The 21,904-nt window shown below is 40.5% G+C and overlaps 1 protein-coding gene across 1 annotated transcript in view; it reads right to left on the bottom strand.

Moving 5' to 3' along the window:
- Positions 1 to 21,904, bottom strand: part of Slc8a1 (solute carrier family 8 member A1) — a 473,024-nt gene that overhangs the window by 58,079 nt on the left and 393,041 nt on the right. The window contains 5 exon segments of the mRNA XM_037198015.1: positions 4,707 to 4,775; positions 8,580 to 8,594; positions 8,707 to 8,724; positions 9,424 to 9,444; positions 12,789 to 12,895. Of these exon segments, the coding sequence (XP_037053910.1) occupies positions 4,707 to 4,775; positions 8,580 to 8,594; positions 8,707 to 8,724; positions 9,424 to 9,444; positions 12,789 to 12,895 (230 nt within the window).

The raw sequence follows: 21,904 nt of genomic DNA, 5'->3' as shown, positions 1-21,904 counted from the left end.
GGAGCTAATATTCACTATGTGAGCATGATTACTTCCAGAACTACCAAGTGGCTCTCATTCTAGGAGAGGTGGGGGGGTGGGGGTGGAATGGAGGGTGCTCAGAAAAGTCTATCCATGAGGAGGAGCTCAGAGTTGTCTCTCTCTGCATAGAGGTCATTGGGATAAATCCCAGACTGAAAAGGCCAAGCATATGCGGAGGGCAGACGCTTGTCCTGTAATCACCCTTGTCCTTCAGGTCCAGGATGCTGGGAAATGATAGGCTACTTCCTCAGGGGCAAGCAAAGCGCTCATATCCAGGGAGGCAGTGATGTTGCTATGGAAAAACCTCCACTCTGAGGCCCTCACCTCCAGGACATCTGGGCAATTGCCTGTAAGTGGAGTCTGCTGTCTGAGTCATCCAGACTGGGAAGGGCTGACCTTTTTGTTCAGGCTGCCTGACCTGCCTTTTGCATTTAGACTGATAGCAGCTTTAGCAGGGTTTGTACCTTCTATTTCTGCACAGAGTAGGTTCCCCTCTGCTCTGGGACCCTGCTGTAGTTGGTTCTAATTATTGATCTAGCAATTGTTTTAAGGGCTTTTTTTTTTTTTTTTTTTTTTTTTTTTTTTTGTGGCTCACAGGCTACTGTGAGGAGTAGGGTCGGGGGATAGAGGTGGGATCGAGGTGTTGGAAGCATGGCTAGTGCCTTAGATTTCATGTGTCAGGAGTAATGGAAGGCAGAAGCAGAATGTAGCTGCTGACATAGTCTTGAGCGTGCATTTAATAACATATTCTAAAATAATGTATTTTAAGTCCCTAGTGGTCTATAATACCACCAATTCAAAGGAAAATGACAATGGGTTATTTGGCCTGTTGAGAAGCTGTTGAACATGAGCAAAGGCAAAGCAGAGAGAAAAGGGGATTAATTTGAACTGTAAGAGTGGTAAGGGATTTTATACAAGGACTGGGAAATTATAAATCAGGGAGAGGCAAGGGTTAGCTAGAGTCTCCAAGACTGTCCTGAAATCGTGTGTTCTAGTCAAGGGGGTGGCTAGACATGTGTGAAGTCTCTTTGCCTAGTGTTCAAATCAATTATAGTTTGGTTCTCACTGCTTTCTGATCTTTGGGCCAATGACAATGTCACTGGTAGTTCAGGTTGATTTTTATTTGTGTCTTTGTCCAAATCTCTGACAAACACTGAATAATAATGACTTCCCTCATGAGAGATATTGCCACTTAGGTACCTATTTGAAATGCAAAGTGTGGGGGAATATTTATTGGGGCCATCATTTCTGTGATTTACTTACGAACGATAAGTTGTTTTGAATGGGACTCAAGGTAATTTAGGTAGAAAATAACATAGCAGTTAGGGAGGAAATGTAATGTCCTGGGATTGTTCAGGAAAGCATCTCACAGAATGAAACGGATCCAGAACATGATGTCAAATACATGGACATGGCAGCAAATGAAATAGAATCATCCTATGGGTGAAAAGGTGCCCCCAGGAATCCTTCAGTCTTTCTGGTCAGCAATGAGTGTGTGTTTGACTGACCTGGGTCCATAACTGCTTCTTAACATTTGCCTTTTTTTTTTCTTTTTCTTTTTTCTTTTCTTTCCTTTCTTTCTTTCTTTTTTCTTTTTTGGTTTTTCGAGACAGGGTTTCTCTGTGTAGCTTTTCGCCTTTCCTGGAACTCGCTTTGTAGACCAGGCTTGGCCTCGAACTCACAGAGATCCGCCTGGCTCTGCCTCCCGAGTGCTGGGATTAAAGGCTTGCGCCACCGCACAGCTCTAACATTTGGCTTTCTTTCATTTAAGATAAAGTAGTTTACAGGCACAGAATCTTTGACTAGCCAGAATTCAGTGACATTCTTTTCACTGTAAAAAACAAATGTTACTTTATGTTCTACTTATGGCAAAATCTTACTAGTTTTTCTTTTAATTAAGTAAAAGACAAGGTAATTTAGAAAAAAAATCACAGCATGTAAATTATAATCTGATTAATATTTAACCTTAGCAAAAATATCATAAGAAGCTGAAGTGTGGATATCTCATCTTAACAGATTTGATATTCACATAAAGAAAGACTAGGGACCTTGTTTCTACATCTTGCTGCACTCTTACTTCAAAGAACAGGCTTACCCATCATGCAATCACCAAGAAATGCTCCTACACCTTCATTTAGTTATACTTAAGGCCCTTCTTCCATTAGTTCACCAACTGACAACTGGGATTTAGTAAATACCATTCAACTCCTTAGCATTTATTGTGTGCTGAACATGAACAGCTTCGTGTGGCTTTGGGATTATTTTAAATTATCTTTACATACAAATACCTAGTCTGTAGACTTACAGAACTAGGATATGCCTCAGCACTCTTTGGACTGTCTTTATTCGTGCCTAGTATAATGTATGGAATGCAGAAAACTTACTCAACTATTCGTTATGAGATTCTTCAAGTTACCGTTAGTAATATTTTTCATCTGTTCATTTTTTTTTTAAAATAAAAGGACCATCCATTATTTAAACACATGGTATGTCCTCTTAGAATATGTCAGCACAGACACAGTCCTCCTCTTTCTCCAACTATCTTCCAGAAACTTCTGGTGTAGTGGAAAAAGAGACGCATGAATGAAAAACTAGAATCAGTGTGGCAGTGACTGAGTCTTCTGGGAGAACATTTTTGCCTACAGGAGCATGGAAAGCATCAGGACAGAGGATCTATTGGCAGCTATCTTGGAAGCAGGTAGAGAGCTTGCCAGGTGGCTATGATGGTAAGGATGACTAGGAGGTGTAGAGATGAGTGGTCATAGTTCAGAGATGGGCACAGCATCATGGAAAGGTCAGGGCTATTTTCATTCGATGAGTAATATGTACATCTAAGAGACGGTTACAGTTATGTGTAATTGAGAAGTGACATGTGGAAAAATCGTGTGGCTGATCTACAACAGTACTGATATATGAGTGGTTACAATGTGGGGTTTTGATGGTGTGATGGTGGCAAAGAAGAGAATTGAGGGTTTTTTTTTTGTTTTAGTGTTCTCCTTAGGTGTGCCTTTTATTAAACAGGGAAATGGTTTAACAGCATTTTTCAGGATCAATTACTATACTTGCTTCTTTTTCTCTTTGAACAAAGAGATCAAAAGCAGATTATTTTATTGTAGCCTAGGTCACTTTATTTCCTTATGTATGCAGGGCGACAACATGATGGAGTTTTGGTGTTATTTCTTAGAGAACATTAATTCTCTCTGTGTGCTACTCTGGGCCTGCCTATCTATCATCTATCTATCTATCTATCTATCTATCTATCTATCTATCTATCTATCCTTATAAAGCTCACCAGTCTGTGACATTGTATATTTTATATATATTTTATATTCTATCTATATCTATCTATCTATCTATCTATCTATCTATCTATCTATCTATTCTATCTATTATCTATCTATCTTTTTTTTTTTTTTTTTTTTTTTTATTTTATTATCTATCTATCTATTCTATATACAATGTCACAATCTTGACCCACCAAAACAACTTGGAGATCCTGTGCCTTATCAGCAACCATGGCTACAAGCCAGTGTTGAAGAACACAGGGAATCCCTGAGATAAAAATCATCAGAGTTGGGGTTTTCGTTCTTTAGTGGTCGACTTTTATAAACAACAATAAAATCATTAGCTTTAGGTATCTGAGTTCTAGAAACAGATGGATTATGTAAAGCTGTTTTCAATGCTTCCCGGTTGAAGCTGGATCTTGAAACAGCATCGTGGTAATGAAGGGGTGAGAGTGGGATATTCCTTTAAGAGGGCACTATCACCCACATGGCTAGTTCAATACAGAGAAGTCTGTACACAAGGAGCCAATGTCATAGTTTTCTTTTTTATTGTTCTTGTTTTATTTTAATCCCCAAAACCAACATAGAACACTGAAAGTGGGGGAAAGGCCAGTGACGGGAAAATCTTCTCAGGATGATTCTGACACTTTGTTCAGAACTATGCAGACACGCCTGAAAACATAGGCCACTTGACAACATTTCAGCCCCTGCTGGCCTCTCTGATTAGAACCCAGGAAGATTGCTATTTTTCGTCTCTTGAGGAACATCCTGAGAAAAATCTGAAGTTGGATCTTAGAATTGTGCTTGTTGGGTGGAGGTATGGTTTGTGAGGGTGGGGCGGACCCACAGGGTCAGGTAGAGGTATTTCCCCCACCAAGGTCAGTGACAGGCAGCAGTAATGCCTGGAGAAGGAGGGACTGCTGTCCTCAGCTACAGACTCTGTGCTAGGAGATGACTAGCAAGCTGTCAAGCCGCAGGAGAACTGGAAGAGCTGTGTGATCCTTGGGTTGCCCTGCCAACATTCCTGTGTTTCCTTGTACACCAGGAAAGGCACATTCTGGTGGGAAACACAACCTGTTTTGGTTTTACTTTTATTTTTTAAGAATTTTCATTACACTGGGCAAAAAACTTAATATGTAAAAGGGGTATTAGGAAGAAATCTGAAACATTGAAATCTGAGAGAAAGAAGGCATTGGGTCAACCTCTTTGTAGGTCCATACTATCTTCAGTTTTTTTTTATATACTGCCTTCAGTTTTTGATCATTCAAGGTATCCCAGCTGTCAGAGAAGTCACTCATTAATCAGCAATACTTTAGAAGGCCCAGGGACTGACATCTATAAATCTTATAAAGAGTATACCTGAAAGCTGTGGTTTTTCAAGGACCACAGGGAAACGAGTACCTGAAAAGCTGATTACAGTGGAGGGAAGCGGATGATCTCTAGCATGAACCTTCCTGAAGAGAGGTTGGCCTAGCAAAAGGACAGGCAGAAAATCAGCAGGATGGATCACATTGCTTCGCTATCAGTGCCTTTTGAAATTAGTAAGCTAAAAACAATAACCCAGATGCACACACACTGTAAGCCATGTTAGTGGGGGCAGTTACAGGTCATCCCCTGGAGGCCACCAGGAGGAATTCTGGTGGTTACTCACAGAGATTACCACTCACCAATGGGGGCAAATGTTCCAGAAGCCAAACCAAATCATGCTTGATTAAGTTTGATGGATGAGATAACGGACCTCTTTCTTTGCGGTAAGAGGTAGACCCAGTGTAGCAATTGAAATGGATGAGCCAGGTCCTTCAATTACTGATTCCAGAGGTATCATAAAACAACAGAAAGCGCTTGGTGTAATGACTTGCATTCTAATTTTTGAAGCCTATTAGTGGCATCTACACAGCCCCCAGTAGGCTATCGTTTCTGTTTGCCCACCTATCAAATGCAGGCAGTATCCACTCCATTCATGTCACAGGTTTCTTTGAAGGAGAGGGAGTAGATAACCCTGTGAAGGTGCTCACGACATCCATTTCCTGTGCAGACTGGAAAGTGTCATATGTGCTTCCGTGGACTAAGGGCAAGTCATTATCACCCAGCAGTTTCCACTAGCCAGGCCTAAGGATTTCATTGAACTTCTCCTTCAGCTGGTTGCCAGGTCCACCTGCTAATTTTGTCTACAAAGATCTACCGAGAATTAAACTGAGAATCTTGAGACTTGGACTCAGGGCCATTTAAATGTGGGCAAGACATTTCGCCCTGTGGAGTCACGCATTTTTCTCAGTTGTCAAAAGAGGCATACTTTGATGGAGGGGCTTTGCTGCTCTAACCCATACATTGGGGTGGTGGACATGTTCCCAAGTGTCAGGATTCTCAAAGTTTGGCCCATTTGCATAGACATGCATCTTAAGTCTGTTACAAGACTGCAAAGTGATTAGAAGAGCAATGTTCAAGAAATACATTGAGTGCCATGTAATTTGAGGGAGAGCTATAGATAGATGCATGTCTTAGAAGTTTTTGGGGAAACAAATACACAGATTTAGCCAGGAGTCTGAATTTGATTTAAAAGTATCATTATCGGTGTAATCTAATTTTCCCTTTTGGGAATTTCCCTTGACTAACATTCCTAATGATGGCTTTTTATAAGCTATAGTTGTGCTTTAGACTGATAAAGGGTTCAATGTATAATGTAAAAATGAAGGGAGGAGGAAATGGTTCGCACAATTGGACCAGCCAAAGAACAGGGCTAGTGTTAGGATAATCATCACAGGGCTTTTGGATGAGTGGTTTGGGGTGGATTAATCTTTTTGAAACTTTTTTTTTTACTTCCTGTAAGTGTGCACAATAAAGTCCAAAAGAATGGTGACAAAATAATATTTCATTATAAACTCTAATGAGTTATAATGTTATCATAAAACCATAAGGTCAGAGGGGAATGACATCATAGATTTAAACACAGTGAGACCAGGGCTGGAACAGCAGGTGAAGACTTGCAAATTTCAAAGGCACCTCCAGCAGTCAATGTCTATTACTAACTAGGTCTCTAAATTATTGGTGTGAGGCTGTGGACCAAATGGATTTTTTTTTTAAAGTTTCCATATATACTGTTTCCCAATTCCACACCCATACTCATCGGTGCAAGTCCATGTAACACCTGCAGGCTAAGTCCAAAGGCTACATTAATTCTCTTCTTCCTTGTACTTCAAAGCCTCAACATTACTTCAAAGAGAACTCTTTAAGCTTTATTGCTGCTGTTCACTGTACAGACCTAAGTTGCAGAAGTTTCTTAGAGGCATCAGTGGCAACTGAACCCTGGGATTTCTGGTTTTATGGAGAAGGAGGATATGAAGTTAGACAGTATCCAGGTAAGTAACAATTAGGCCAATGTAGAAATTTCCAGAAGGAGTTCTGGAATAGTCTCCCATTCTAACTGCATTGGCGCCTATTTTGGGAGATGTCAACAATGGAGAGACATCCAATTTTGGTTAAAGTTTTGGCCATAGGGAGGACCCAGTGAACTACTCATAATGTAGAAGCTTTCTGTATCATGTTGGATGCACAATATGGCCAAGGCAGGAAATGCTGATATGAGGGATATGGGAAACTTTATGGAAAGGATTTGTAAGAAAAGAAAATGAGGGTTCTACTAACTGAGATAATAAAAGGGAGGACAGTTCAAATGGCATGGAAAGAAAGCCTTAGAAATGGAATCCTCACACATGTGACGCAGGGTAGCCAAAGACATAGATGCACTCTTAATAAGGTACTCTGGACTGACACTGTGTAAAGTTTGCACAGAATGCAAGCTTGCATAGAATGTAAGGAATGGCTATACAGTATGCTATTTCTCGAGACTATGGTCGACTTTAGAAAAATAATCCACAAAGCCGTGAAGGTTGAGAGGCTGAATTTCTACCATCTTCAACTCTCTCATGGGGAGCTGTTCCTCTAGACAGAATCAGAGTATATCCAAGATGATATCAGTGATCTCAAATGTTGCAAGTGGAAAAAAGGAGATAATCTTAAAAGTAGTATATATATATATACATATATACGTGTGTGTGTGTGTGTGTGTGTGTGTGTGTGTGTGTGTGTGTGTGTGTATACACTCCTGTACTTAGATGCATGGACAAGGACAAGTCCTGGAGGGCAGAATTCAGAAAATCTGACTTGGGAGAGGCTCAGCTGATTGAGATTCAGGGATTTCTGTAAGAAGACTACTCTGCTTACCAATTTTAAGTTTTTCTAATTTCTATGTCTCTGAGAATCTACCAGTCATCCTATCATTTACTGCTGGGTCTAGAGATGAGTTGGGAGCAGCCATCCATAGAGAACTACCATAGTTTGAAAGTTCCACTCTGGGCAGAATCACTTTGGTACCCACTGTCCATGAGTTCATACTAACAGTGGTTGAGATCAACCCCCGTGCCAATTACAGTGTTTTAATTTACTAGAAATTTTGGTAACATTTCCTTCTAAATATTTTTCTAGCACTCTGATTTAGTATTTGCATGATCTATTGGAAATTTTTGGTATTTGCAAAAGGCCATCGAAGAAGTGGGTCCCTAGAGACCTTTTCAACCTGCAGCTTCAGACAAGTTAGAGCCGTTGTGGGATAGCCACCCTCCTCTCTAAATCTGCAGAAATGAGTCTGAAAACATGAGAAGGTATGCAGAACCAAAAGAGGCTGCAATTAGGAATGATTTCCACCTGTGCACAAGTAACTAGCTCTAGAGACGGTAGAATTTTGAAAGTAAGGGTTTCAAGCTTTCTCATTAGGATCTTGAATGCTTACGTAGGGTTTTGTAATGCGTCTCAAGTAGCAGAAATAGTTCTTGTCACCATGCTATTAGCACTAAAGCAAAGTGCCCAAAGAAGGGTTTAGATTGTTATCCTCTTCTAACGTGGCCTTATCTACTTTTAGGATCCTGATGATCCTCTGCTGTGAAGTTTGTGTGGGTCTCATGTCCACCATCCGAGACCAGCAATCTTGTCTTACACTGGAGCCCTGTACGAAGTCTATCAGAGTACGCTGCAAATTCTCGGTGCTCTGTGGGCACCTGTAGATTAGTGTCAAAATGCGAACAGTTAGAGGCTCTCCCTGAGAGCTTTCTTACAAATAAATACAACACACACAGGCTGTTGTTAATTCGTGAAAATGTTAATGTGTAAAATAAACTAGAGGAGAGTTGGGCCACAGTTTAGCATTAATTCAGGTTATATTTGGTTTGGTATTTAGGCTACTTGGGCAAAAATAGGAACTTTTAAAAGGCATTGTCTTACCAGAATGGTATTTTCCTTAAGTAAAAAGAAATAAAACAAGAGAAAACATATATTTTTTAACAATGTAATATATTAACAGTGACAGTATAAATATAATTAGATAGTATTAGACTTGAAAAGTTCATACCTGATAGTGTAAAGCCACCTAAAAAAGAAAGAAAAACAGAAAAGAAATGTCAAAATTTAATTTACATGACAAATAACAAGTGCTAGTGACATCATATGCTTGATAACCCACCTGCATTATGAAAACTTGCCAGATTTATGATTAAGAAGGATTTGAAAAGTCCAGTCATAACTGAACACATTCTTTTAGGATCATGCAATTTAGTACACAATCATAGGTATTGGAGATACTAAACGCTTCTTTCCTGGGTGCCAAAGAGGTGCCTGTGATCCCATCTTTGTAAGACGTACTTTTTTGAAGTCTCTCTTCTGTTTACTGACTGTGGGACTTATTAAATGAGCTACATTCAAATGAGTCCCAAGCGTCCCTTTCTCCATCACCCCTGCTGCCATTCTATACTTAAGTCAGGGGCATTAGGAAAAAAATACTTTTTTTTCAGATGGGTTCCGAGGTCAGCGAGTTCTCAGAATGTGCGATTGTATTTCCCCAAGTGCCAATCGTAGTTCTTGTAGTCTTGGCCCTTTTAAGTTTATATATACTAGATTAAGAAATGTGATACGGTTGATCTGGCCTCGACTAAAATGAGGCCACTAGCCTGAAAGGAAAATCTGGCCCATCCATAGACAGAGATAAAAATCAAGAGTTAGGGTATTATCTCAGAGAAGTGGAAAATAACCTATAAAAATGGGAAGGAAATGCAAGAAATGAAATGCTTACCAAGCTCATTCAATAACAGGGCTGTGAAGGAAACAGACAGAGACAAACACAGAATAAGAGACCACATGAATAATGAGAGGAATATTAGCAGAAAGAAATCTAGGCAGTTCTGACTAGCGCAGGGAAACCATTGCTTATTAAAAAAATTTTGTCCATCCCAAGGCAATGCATTGTGGGGGACATTTCCAAATAAATGATCCCAACAGGAATATTTGGGTGAGATTGAAAAAAAAATCATCTTATAGTGTCATCTCTATGTATCTCATGAGATATTTCTCCTACAGCTGTTGACAGATAGTGCGTACAAAATCTACTGTGGATGTTGGAGAAGGTAATCTTGAACTCGGTTTGGGGGTGGGCTTCTTTCAATAAATGTTGCCTGAGAGCTGATGTTTGGAAGTCTTAAATGACTCAAGGCCTCAGCTACCTTCCACAAGAACAGGTAAAAATCCCCAGAAAAAAAAAAAAATCCATTAGCCTGCCTTCCTGGAAGGAGATTTTGGCTCAGGTGAAGCTCTCGCTGCATATTTTATTTGGAAGATATTTTGACTCCTTCAAAATTGTTTATGCTTTTTAAATTCTCAAATTTTAAGAGGCCCTAAATGGACATTTATTTGTGTTGTCTTTATCAGTAGCTTCTACACATTAATAAGTGGACCAGAGTGTTTTCTAGTGGATGTGTAACTCCAGAGAAACTGACAGGGTTAGAATGGGGGCCAAGATACAATGTAGCTTTTTAGATTATGTTCTTTAAATACAGTTGGCACCATAGCACTTTATTTGAATAAAAGTTAACTTGCTAAGCAAGTCCAATTAAAGACCTGCTGGGTTGTCACAGGAATATTACAAGTGCTTGTTTTCAGCCTGGTTTTCCCTCTATCACGGTAGTGGAATCAGAAGGAACCTAGGAAAGTGAGTCAATAAGTTTATTTATACTGAGAAGAACTCATTTGGCTTGTTCAACACAGGATAGCACCATCAAGGAATTTTAATTTGCTTCTATATGAGGGCATATTTTTTACTAAAATGACAATCGGAAGAGCTGAATCCAAGACACTCCTCCTGGAGATAAAAGACAGTTCCATGGAGGAACACATTCAGCTCTAAACGCTTCTTTCCTGGGTGCCCATGAGGCGCCTGTGATCCCATCTTTGTAAGACGTACTTTTTTGAAGTCTCTTTTCTGTTTACTGACTGTGGGACTTACTAAACGCGCTGCATTGAAATGAGTCCCAAGTGTCCCTTTCTCCATCATCCCTGCTGCCATTCTATACTTAAGTCGGGGGCATTAGGAAAAAAATTTTTTTTCCCCAATGGGCTCTGAGGTCAGCGAGTTCTCAGAAAGTGAGATTGTATTTCCCCAAATGCCAAGCCTGCATAGGAACTGGTCATATATATTGCATCTCTTGCCCTTCATTTGAAAATTTCAATAAAATTCTCCTTCTGTCTTGTGAAACAGCATCTCTTATAAAGGAGGGAAGAGTTAGGGAACAGGATGGGCTCCCATTTGCAAATGTTTTCTAAAACTGTGAGAAACAACAAAACCTAATTATGAAATTCTCAAAAAACTAACAAAAGTGTCATTAAAAAAAATCTAGGTATAAGGATAGCACTGCACAATTTGTCTTGTTACTATTCATATTAAAATCGTATTAATTCTGTAAGTTTCAAAAGATTTTGGATCATGGGTAGGATTAGTGTAAGTCAGGGTTAAATGTTGACAAGGGGCCACATCCTTTAGCTACTGAAAACTGACCTCATACATATGACTGTGGTTTCATATGTATGGTACCTTGTTTGTTAGAGTTTTACTATTATTGTTATTATTATTATTATTATTATTATTATTATTGTTATTAATGAGATAGGCTCTTGCTATGTAGTTCAGGCTGCCCTTGAACTCTCAACCCTTTCCCTTCATCTCCCAAGTACTCGAATCCCAGGCATGTGCCATCATGTCGAGTTTCATGGCTTCTTCTAAACGATGTATTTGATGATACGGAAAACACCATGCCAAAATAAGTAAATTAGCTTATTGACAGGGTGAGTCTTTAGACTCCTTGTTCCTATTAATTGCTTTCTTGGAAGCTGGGGCTGGACAGATTGGCACACACCTCTCAGTACTTTGGAAGTAGAGCTAGGAGGATCAGGAGTTTTGGGTCATCCTCAGCTACATGAGACCTTGTCTCAAAAAATGAAAAGACAACAAAACAAAATCTTCTCAAACCAGATTCTCTAAGAAGCCTGATTACTGAATTTTCTGTAATTTTCTTATAAATTGCTATTAGATCCTTGTACTCTTCATCTACCACGAACTTTTAGGTGGGTTTTCTTTTCCTTTATCTTTCAGACAAGATATGTCGGGTTTTATCACTAGTACTTTAAGGGAGGGAGTGAACCTTTATAGCCACATTTTAAGTGGTTCTGGAGCAGTGAAAGGTAGAGAGAGCATGTTCACTTATCTCCTCATTTCTGAATTACAGAAATTCTTCCAGTATTTCTTAATATTTAGCAAATCTGGTTGCAATGCGGCTTAGTCAGCCCTTCTTCCCAAAGAAAACGGGAATCGCTTGGTGAACTCATTGGGGAAGGAAAATGGACCCGCTAAGCTTCAAAGGCAATGGAGTTTAGTACTCGAAGCGGAGGAAGAGGAGAGAGTTTTCAGTGTGAGAGTAGGGAGACACGGAGAGGGGGGAAGAGTACAATCTCTCGCTGGTATGCCTTTGAATACTCCCACACCTTTCGTGCCTCTTCTCATCCATTTTGGTTCCTCAAGCACAAGGGAGAAACTGCACTCTTTCTCATATTCCTCACGATCAAATATTCTAATGGTAATGATCTTCCTGTGGGGACACAAGACAAAGGCAAAACGAATGGTTGGAGTCACACGCTCATGCTCTAGATGTCCACCAAGCCGATGTTATTGTGATGTTAACGGAGGGAGAAACCGGCAGCACATGACCTCCGGGCCTATGTAAAAGGGCATCGTGGGTGCTCTTCCCTGGTCTCCACCCGGGGAATCTGTGTTAATGGAACGCTTGCGTAAATCTGGCTGCTGCTTCCGCGATTCAGAGAGCTGGCTTAGAATTTGGAGATCGGGTACTCTCGGTGCCAATTCCCCCAGCTCTGGGGGCTTGATCGAGTGTGCCCCAAATTAACTTTCGGACCCGCGTGGTGCACGGCGGTGGCCGGGACTGGCTGATGGAGCGGCAGTTCTGGCTCGCTGCTGCCAGGGAGAGAGCTGTGCCCTGTTACATAGTGGAGGCATGTGTGCATTGTTAAGTCATGTTCTGAGGAATGCAGGCGTCCAGGGAGGCGCAGGCCGGCAGAAGCTGTCGGAGTCCGCCCTGGAGCGGCTTTCCCCACCTTTCTTCTCACTCATCTCCACCAGGCGGGGCTCTCCAATCTCAATGAAGAAGGTCTTGTTTTTCTCATACTCCTCATCATCAATTACCTTGACTGCAATTGTTTTGCTGAAACAGAGAAGAATAGAGGTTGGCGAACCGGGGGGAAGAGGCATGCAGAGGAACACAGGCAAGAGGAAAGCAAGGTTAGAAGAGTTACTGAAAACCTAAGTTCCTTGTCCGGGGGCCACAGAGTTACCTCGGACCAAGTACAGTTCTCAACGTTAATAAGCTTGTCATCGGCATGTGAAAGAAAAGCAGAAAAATATAGATTATAGCAAGAAAAGGAAAAAAATATGCTTATTTAAGTATTTAACTCTTGTGTTGTCTTAGGTATCTCCTGGAAGTCGTTGCTTTAGAACAAATTAATAAAGTACAGTAGGGCCCGTGAGAAGTTTCAGTGGGTGAAGGCCCTTTTACCACCCAGTCTGATGACTTGAGTTCTGTCCCTGGAAATCACCTGGTAGAAGGAGAGAACTGGCTTGAGCAAGTTGACCTCTGACCTTCACTCGCATGCCACGGCAGGTACACCCCCATACATGTACGCACACATACTTACCCATACCCCTCCCGCATACACACATAAATAAATAAATAAATAAATAAATAAATAAATAAATAAATAAAGTAAAACTACAAACACAATAAAATCTGGACAGAGATGTTAGCCTAGTGGTGGACAATTTTCCCTTTTCTTTGTTTTACTTTATTTCCAAAAATAACATGTACAAAGTTTTTGTTGAGTTTATAATAGAATTACATCATTTTCCCCCGTTCTTTTCCTCCTTCCAGACTCTCCCATATACTACTTACTACTTTAAAAAAAAAATGCATGGCCTCTTCTCCCATTTACTGTTGTGATTGTGTGTGTGTGTGTGTGTGTGTGTGTGTGTGTACTATATTACAAATGTTATATATTCCTAAATACAGAAAGACAACCTGCTCAGTCTGTATAATGTTACTTGCACATATAACTTGTCAGGGATGATCATTTGGTATTTTTTATCATTATATTTCATTTCGAGTTACACAATGTATGTGTAAAAGCATTATAGAAGAGAACAAAGTCTCTTCTCTCTTTCCACCTAGTGTCCTAGAATCTAACTTATTGCAGTTCCTTGGAAGTTGTTATTGTTTTACAGTTTGTATTCCTGAAGATGGACACTATTCACAAAGTGTGGTGGCAGTGGAGGGGATAACTGCTGATGTAATTATTTTCATCCCATGCCAAATTGACTTTCGATTTTCATTAAGCTGTGGCATCATACTTCTTTTCAACTTCATCAATACATTGTGGTGCTTCATGGTGAATTCTTCCTGCAACCCAGCCTTCCATAATGTTTGCGCTAGGGTCCTATGGCTGTGAATGACTGATGAGCAGTTGGGACAAATGCAAATATTATGCAAATCTAAATGCCAGGAATGATGCCAGACATAACTCTTGATGGATCTGAAAATAGATCATCCTAATATTACCTTTTAACTAACAAAGTTTAAGTGTGGTATATATTACAGTTTACCCCGAGCCTCCTAAATACTGGCTTAACAAGATTTTTAAAATAACATTAACTGAGATAATATCTGATTAAAGTTTTTGAAACAATAAGCTTCTTATAAACAGAAAGTTTTAGTGACGTGGAGATTCTTTACTTTTGCTAATATTTTCTGGATCTTTTAGAAAAGGATGGATCCATAATCTTGCTTTTAGTCCATTGATGAAATCTGCCAAGTTGCACTTAGACATGGGCTTTCTGAGGATCATCTGTCCTTTTTTCCTAGCCTGGGGAAAGTATGGAGAAATTCTCTGAATTTCCCAGGCTCTCATTCCAAATGTTTAACTCTTCCTTCCTGGGCTCAGCATTGTAAAAGGGAGACCCAATGATTGCTTCCTGTGCTTTGGGGCCTCGTATGGTCCTTCCCTTACCCAGCGACAGAGCATCATGATACTGACACCCCAATTTCTTCCTCCTGAGAAGCCAGGGCTCCTGAGAGTGTCTTCTCTTTGTGTTCCAAAGACTACAGCAGGTGAACAGCTGACATGACTAATGTAACAATAATTTCAAGAGTATGACAAAGCCCAACTGCACATACAAACAGCTCCTGCCTAATTGTTAGACAGCTTTCTGGATTTCACCTATTTGCTGTATGTGTGTGTGTGTGTGTGTGTGTGTGTGTGTGTGTGTGTGTGTATTAAGATCAGCTGGCCTGACTAACTTGGGATGTTCACTTGTTAATTTACATCTAAAAATCCAAAAATACTCTAAGAACCCCAAGAAGACCTATTCGAAACATATTTGGAATTGTATGGTTTAGTTGAAAAATAGAAAGTATCTGCTATTTTTAAGTTAGATCAAATTTACCATTCAAAATGTGACCAAAGTTCGTTCTCTCTCTCTCTCTCTCTCTCTCTCTCTCTCTCTCTCTCTCTCTCTCTCTCTCTCTCTTAACAAAACTTGTGTTCTTTAGGTACTACTTTCTACTTTGCATTCTTGCAATCTTCAACTGGAGTTGCACATCTGTCCTAAAATGAGCAATGTCATGAGAACAGGAGAGGGAATGTGAAGGAAACTGAAAGCGTCATGTTAGCTATTGTCCTTAGGACTGACGCCCCAACATTCCTTGTGAAGGCCCTTCCTGGTAGGCAGCATCAAACTGGAAAGCCCCCATGATAGCAAGTCAGGTTGCAATGTCCTTGCTTTTTATTATATGACCCATATAATATTCCCAGCCCACAGAACGTCATAGATATAGTTGTACTAGAGAAGTCAAGAAAGCCTTTCTAGTGAGTCAGTGGATAGGAAAGGCACCGATTTTATGTGCAAGGGATAATACACCAACTTATTCAGTACCCCCAAATCACCCACTGACGTCTTGTTTCTTATCACTGCAGAATGCCGTTACTATTCCTCTACCCTCGTGTGCCAGTTAGCCTTAGTTGTCAACTTGATGCAACACAGAACCACATGGGAAGAGAGTTTCAGTGGAGGAATCACCCAGATCAGGTTGAACTGTGGACATATCTGTGGGGGATTGTCTTGATTGCTAACTGAGGTGGAAAGAACCATCTTCAATGTGGTAGTGACCATGTCATGGGCTGGGTACTGAACAGAAATGAAGGCAAGTAAGCAGGTAGTATGGGTGCATTTGTTTCTCTCTGTTCTTGACTGTGGGTTTGACGTGACCAGCTGCTTAAATTCCTGACACGACGTCCCTGCAATAATGGGCTGTAGCTTGGAATTCTAGGGTAAAAACAGACCCTTACTCCCCTATGCTGCTTTTAGTCAGGGTATGTTATCACAGTAACGGAAATGAAACTAGAACACATTGTAACAGCTTTATTTCCTATGCCCCAAGGCAAGAGTTACAATATCCCATAAAACTAGTTTCCAATTTATCATTGGAGCATCTCTATTCATCAGGACCAGAATTCTTTGGGAATATCTCAGCATTTGGTAATCGAGATATGAAAAAGAAATGAAAGATGAGGGCAAAGAAATATATCCATGTATGCTTTTATAAAGACACCTAGGATGGATAGCATTTGCATAACAACATATCATTTCAAAATCATTAGAGACAGAATCAATAATGCCCTTGGCAAGAGAAGCCATTAAATTATATATTGATTTAGCTTCTCTAGTACAGTAAAGCTATTAATAGGAAATGTGATTATTAGAGGCCATTTCAGTCGCTCCAAAGTAGCAGGATGAAGTCAGCCCTGAGTTAATTCTCTAAATGAAGACAAAGTCAGGAACCATCGCTTGCTAGGTTCACGTTATGTATACTTCCGACCAGAAGGCAGTGATGGTGAAACGAACCACTGTAATTTTCAGAGGGAAATGTCATGTGAAACGCGGGACTTGATTGTCATTTCTCACTTCGTGGAGCCCACCCTTGAAGACCAAGCTGCCAACTCACCCACCACAGAGCATGCTCACTGCACAAGCTGGGGCTGGTTTGCAGCTGGACAGCCTGGATAACCACGGGGAGCATGCTTTTGCCTCCCAGGATTTGACAGTAGAAATAGAGCCTCAAGGACTGAGGGGTCCTGAAGTGTTCCAGTCTTCCCCATTGCCATATTAAAATCCTATTACAGGGACTCTCCCTGGCCTTTCTGCTTTCTTTACCCACAGGAGGCTGTCAGGTAAGCACGATTTCTTTCAGTTGACAGGCTGACAAAATCGAGCCTGAGAGAGTTGGCTAAACATAGTCTTTTAAGCAAGCACAACTCGTACATTATTGCACCGATGAGGAATGGATAGAAAAACAAGTGCTTTGCTGTTTTCAGCAATCCTGATTGTTCTAAAGACCTCGAGGAGAACTCACTCAGTCTTTTCCGTTCTTAACTATGAAAATCGCATTTTATTTTATTTTTATTTTTTTAGAAATGAGTAAAACAGTTGAAAATCTTATAATAATGTTAAAACACTTCTCACTGGGCCAAGACATTTATAGAAGCTGTTTTTCATTTCATTTCTAAAGTTTCAGCTAAGAAAGGAGTTATTTAGAAGAAAAAAAATACAGATCTTCCCTTCTGGTCTTGATGGTCCCTTTCATGTGCACACACTAAGCCAATAGGATTCTGCTCCTTAGTTCCTCTTATCTGATGGGTCTCAAAGGACTCACCTCCTCCAAACAGACTACCAAGGAGTCTGGCCGTGAGTCATTGATGAAGGGGAGAAAGTCATGGCTTCATTAGCGGTGGTTGACACAGAAAAATCTCATTAAAATATACTTTAGTCTTTGTTCAGCTACAGTGGCACTCCTATCTTCTACTTTATTTTAAAAAAGATTTTTAATTTAAATCTGATTTTGTCTTTCTGTGGTTTTGTTTTCCTAGGTCTGCCCTTGGTGTTAGAAGAAGATGGCAGCAAGTAAAAGATAAGCCTAGGGTTAGAGAGGAGGAATTCCTTTCCAGATTCTCATGCTGAATGTTTCAATGAGAACATCACAGATTTGGATGCTTCCTGAGCTCTCCCCATTAAGATTTACCCTCTTTTAGGCACACTCGGAGAAGAGCAGAATCAGGCCCTTTTTATTTCTTAATCCATAGGTCTTTCTGATGTCCTAGAAGTTAATTCTTACTACTTACAATTTACAGAGGAAATTAGACTCTAAGAAGTTAGTGGCATCCAACTTGAACTGTTTATTTCCTGAACTGGCTTCAAGGACCAGCTCCTTTGAATTAAATCACCTAATGCCAGGTCCCATAGTTAACTATTCAGTATATTTATGACCACATTAAATGATGGAGATCATTAGATTAGATTAAATGCAGACTTATTATTTTATCTTTACATTCACAAAGACTTCTTGTATGAACAAGAATAGAATTTTATTTCTATTTTTGAAAGGAATACAGGACATGGTATTAGTCTATGATGGCTGCCTTACAAAGTTAAATCTTTGAAGAGATAAAACTTTAATTGGAAAATGTCACATAAACATGAGGGACTTTGCCAAAACTGAGGGCTGAGTAGCCGAACAATAGTAGGCTCAGCCTCATTCAGTGCTGCCTGGTAGAACTGGGTAATTTCAGGTCCATTCCTGACCACCAAAATTAGTATCCATATTTTAATATTTCCAGATTAGTTCTATGCATGGTGAAGTCCAAGAAGCCATGATAAGAAGACAAATGGACTCTTAAATTGGATAATATATTAAGAGGTTGGCGAAAGTTGAGTTTGTTAAAGATCTCCCCATCTGTCAAAATCACCTTGGAGCATTACAAACTTTCAATCTCTGGTTTTACTCCAGATAAGCTAAACAAAATTCTTCAGATGTGGAGACCCAGTACAAACATAGTTTTAAAAGATGTTTCTGATGACTCTAATATTTGATCAGGGCTGGTAACTGGCTGATGCTGATGGCCAGCTACAATGTGTGTCCTGGTGTCTAAAAGGCTACATTAGAGAAAGTGGGTACTGCTATCACCTACCATGATTGGCTTGGTGTTAATCTGTGTCTTTGGTCTCAGTAGTACACATTTGATGAAATTAGGTGCATCAGAGTTTGGTATATATGGGAAGGATGGGATTGTGAGAAAGTTCCAGACAAAACAAAACTTTAGATCTAATGAGCAATCTGGGTTGAAACACGACACAACAGTATTGGTTTTTGTCTTTCACTGAATTCTATGGTATCTTTCCTCGCAGTAGACAACCTGAATAACATAGGTGAGAAAAACCCCTTTAGCATCCAGGCAGCAGCACTTATATTCATGCAGAATCACTTCCCGCCCAACAACAGATTGGAACTCTGTGATATGTTTCATGCAACAGTGGTTGCCACAGAGTAAAAACCTAAGGCGTCGCCGGGCGGTGGTGGCGCACGCCTTTAATCCCAGCACTCGGGAGGCAGAGCCAGGCGGATCTCTGTGAGTTCGAGGCCAGCCTGGGCTACCAAGTGAGTTCCAGGAGAGGCGCAAAGCTACACAGAGAAACCCTGTCTCGAAAAACCAAAGAAAAAAAAAAAAAAAAAAAACCTAAGGCGTCAATTGCACCAAAGATGGTTCTGTCTCCTCTCTTTTCCTGGTTCTCCAGAAAGCCTTTGAGTCTTGTGAGGAAGAGACCATGTGGTCGGAACTGGGAACTAACACACATGAGCACTCTCCTTTCAGACTTAGAAGTGTCGCTGGACTGACCACAAAGATCCCTGCAGTGTCTCAAGTCACAAAGTGACGTCCATATCGTGGTGAGTTTGACAACTGATCTAAAGTGCATCCCCAGTGAGTCTTCAGCAGAAAGTCCCACAACTCAAAAAGATAAGTAGACTGAGCACCAAGGGGACAAGAATTGGAATAGGCATTTCACTAACGAAGACAAACAAATGGCCAATAAATGCATGATTAGCCACCAGGGAAAGGCAAGTCCAAGTTGCATTGAGATACCAAGTCTCATCAGGATGGATGTGATGAAACGGATAACATGTTAATTGAGAATGTGGAGAAATTAAGATCTTCACCAACTACCAGTAGAAATGCAAAGTAGTACAGTGAACAGCTTGGAAAATTCCTCAGATGTTTAAAAAGAGAGTCACCATAGGACACCAACAATTCTACTTCTAGGAATGTGGCAAAGAAAATAAAAACTTGAAGCAAGACAAGAATTTATCAATCAATGGGTGAATAAACAAAATGGGATCTATTTATAAAACAGAATACTACTTGGCAATCTAAAGGAAGGAAGTATTGATACATACTAATGCATAGAAAACTTTAGAAGAGTATAGTATATTCAGTGAAAGAAGCAAGGCATCGGAGATGACATACTGTATAATTCTATTTACACACCTCCCCTACACTCCAGAATGGGCATATCCAGAGACAGAGAATATATCACAAGAATTTCTCTAGGTTGCTAAAACCCCATGGGTGAGAATAGGGTTTTTGCTTTGTGGATAAAGTTTCTGAATTTGATATCAGTGATGGATGCAAATTCCGAGGACACACTAAATCCGCTGAATTGTATATTTTTAAATTGATTGGCTTCTGTGGTATCTGAGGTTTACCTCAAAGAGCCAGTGCTGGGGAAACTAAAAGTCTGCAAGCTTTACAATATATCAGTCTTCACAAAAGGCTGCTTCCTTGGGTGAGAAAGTGTAAGAATGCTCAGAGCTTTCAGGAAAGACGCAAGTTCTTCGAGTATTGCCAAGAAGGAGCTGGGGTGCAGCATGCCGGGAGACAGAGCAAGCCATTACATCAAAGCTAAGTACCTTCCCTGTGTCTGTCAGTTCCACTTCCCCTCAGCCCAGGGCTCTCAGCATCCTTACAGAAAGCTGCCTGCTTCCTTCAGCATCAAGAGCTGCCTGCTTCTTTGACATGTTAAGTATTTTTGGTGGCTGTTCCCTCAGGCCTGGCTTCCAGGCCTTATTTCTTTCCCCAGGAGTCTAAAGTATTATGAAAAGGCCAGAAGCATCACACCCCTCACAGCATTTGTTTAAAAAAAAAAGAAAGGGCTCTAATCATAGGTTATGTCTGTCCTCCTTTAGGAGGCACCATGCTCTTCCATCACTGAGGGCAATCTCCAGCTCCATCGTTGACATTCATTTCTCTCTCCCCACAAGGAGCAAGCAATAAGATTGCTCTGCATGGCTTGAATTCCCATTAAACTTTAAACTTTCCCCTCCTCTTACAGAATTGATTGGTGAGTGGCTTTTTGATTTGGGCATAGAGAAAGAAAATGGAAGTCAGAGGAGACTCTTGAATAGATATTTGCCATTTTCCCTTAAGTGATCTAAATTGACTCTTCCTTCTTACAACATTTCAGATATGAACAGGTTGCTATTCTTAGAGTATTAACCTCTCTGTTAATACTCTTACATTATTGTGAGGAAGCTAGGGAGAAGCGTTAGGCATGGGTTCACCGGGGAATCTGTTTAATATCCCATGCTAAGATGGTTACAGGAAAAGCACCCATGATTTCATCTGTTTATTCTTTTGAAATGGTGAGAGTATGTAAAAGAAGCTCATATGCCTGGGTCCCTCACTAGGCTCTTTTTGGTTCAGGTAATTGGATGGGCTCTACCTGGCTTCTTTCCGAATATCAAAGATATGATGTATTGAATGAGATTAACACAACTCACATCACAGCAATTATGATGTGTTTGCAGGGCTGTGATGATCAAATGAGTGTCACTGTTCCCAAAGTTTGGATGATGGAGCTCCACAGGTTGTTACAAGATCAGATGAAAGAGTACATGCAAAGGTATTTGTAAAGGGCGATGAATGTTAGTCCCTTTTTATTATTAGCTGAAAAGTATGGCGGGAGTTGAGGCTCAGTGGTATAGCTGTGGCCTAGCTGGGAAGTTGTGGCAGAGTTTTATATGTCTTCTTTGCTTGTTTGCCCAATTATCAAAAGGGTAGTTGGGAGCCAGTGGGGACTGAAGTCAGGAAACATCAAATGAAGCAGGGGGCAGTCCCCACAAATCCACTCTCAGCTACAGCTCTGGACCAACCCCAGAATATTGAGACACTGAACTCAAAGCAGGACACAATTTCACTCTGCTTAGTTTCACAGTTCCAGCTCTGTCGGGTCCCCCACTCACCACCAGCTGCATATCAGAGGGTCTGAAGACTCC

Source organism: Peromyscus leucopus, chromosome 22 (assembly GCF_004664715.2).
Source record: "Peromyscus leucopus breed LL Stock chromosome 22, UCI_PerLeu_2.1, whole genome shotgun sequence".
In the NCBI taxonomy this organism is placed as follows: Eukaryota; Metazoa; Chordata; class Mammalia; order Rodentia; family Cricetidae; genus Peromyscus; species Peromyscus leucopus.
This window is presented reverse-complemented; position numbering and strand designations above follow the sequence as displayed.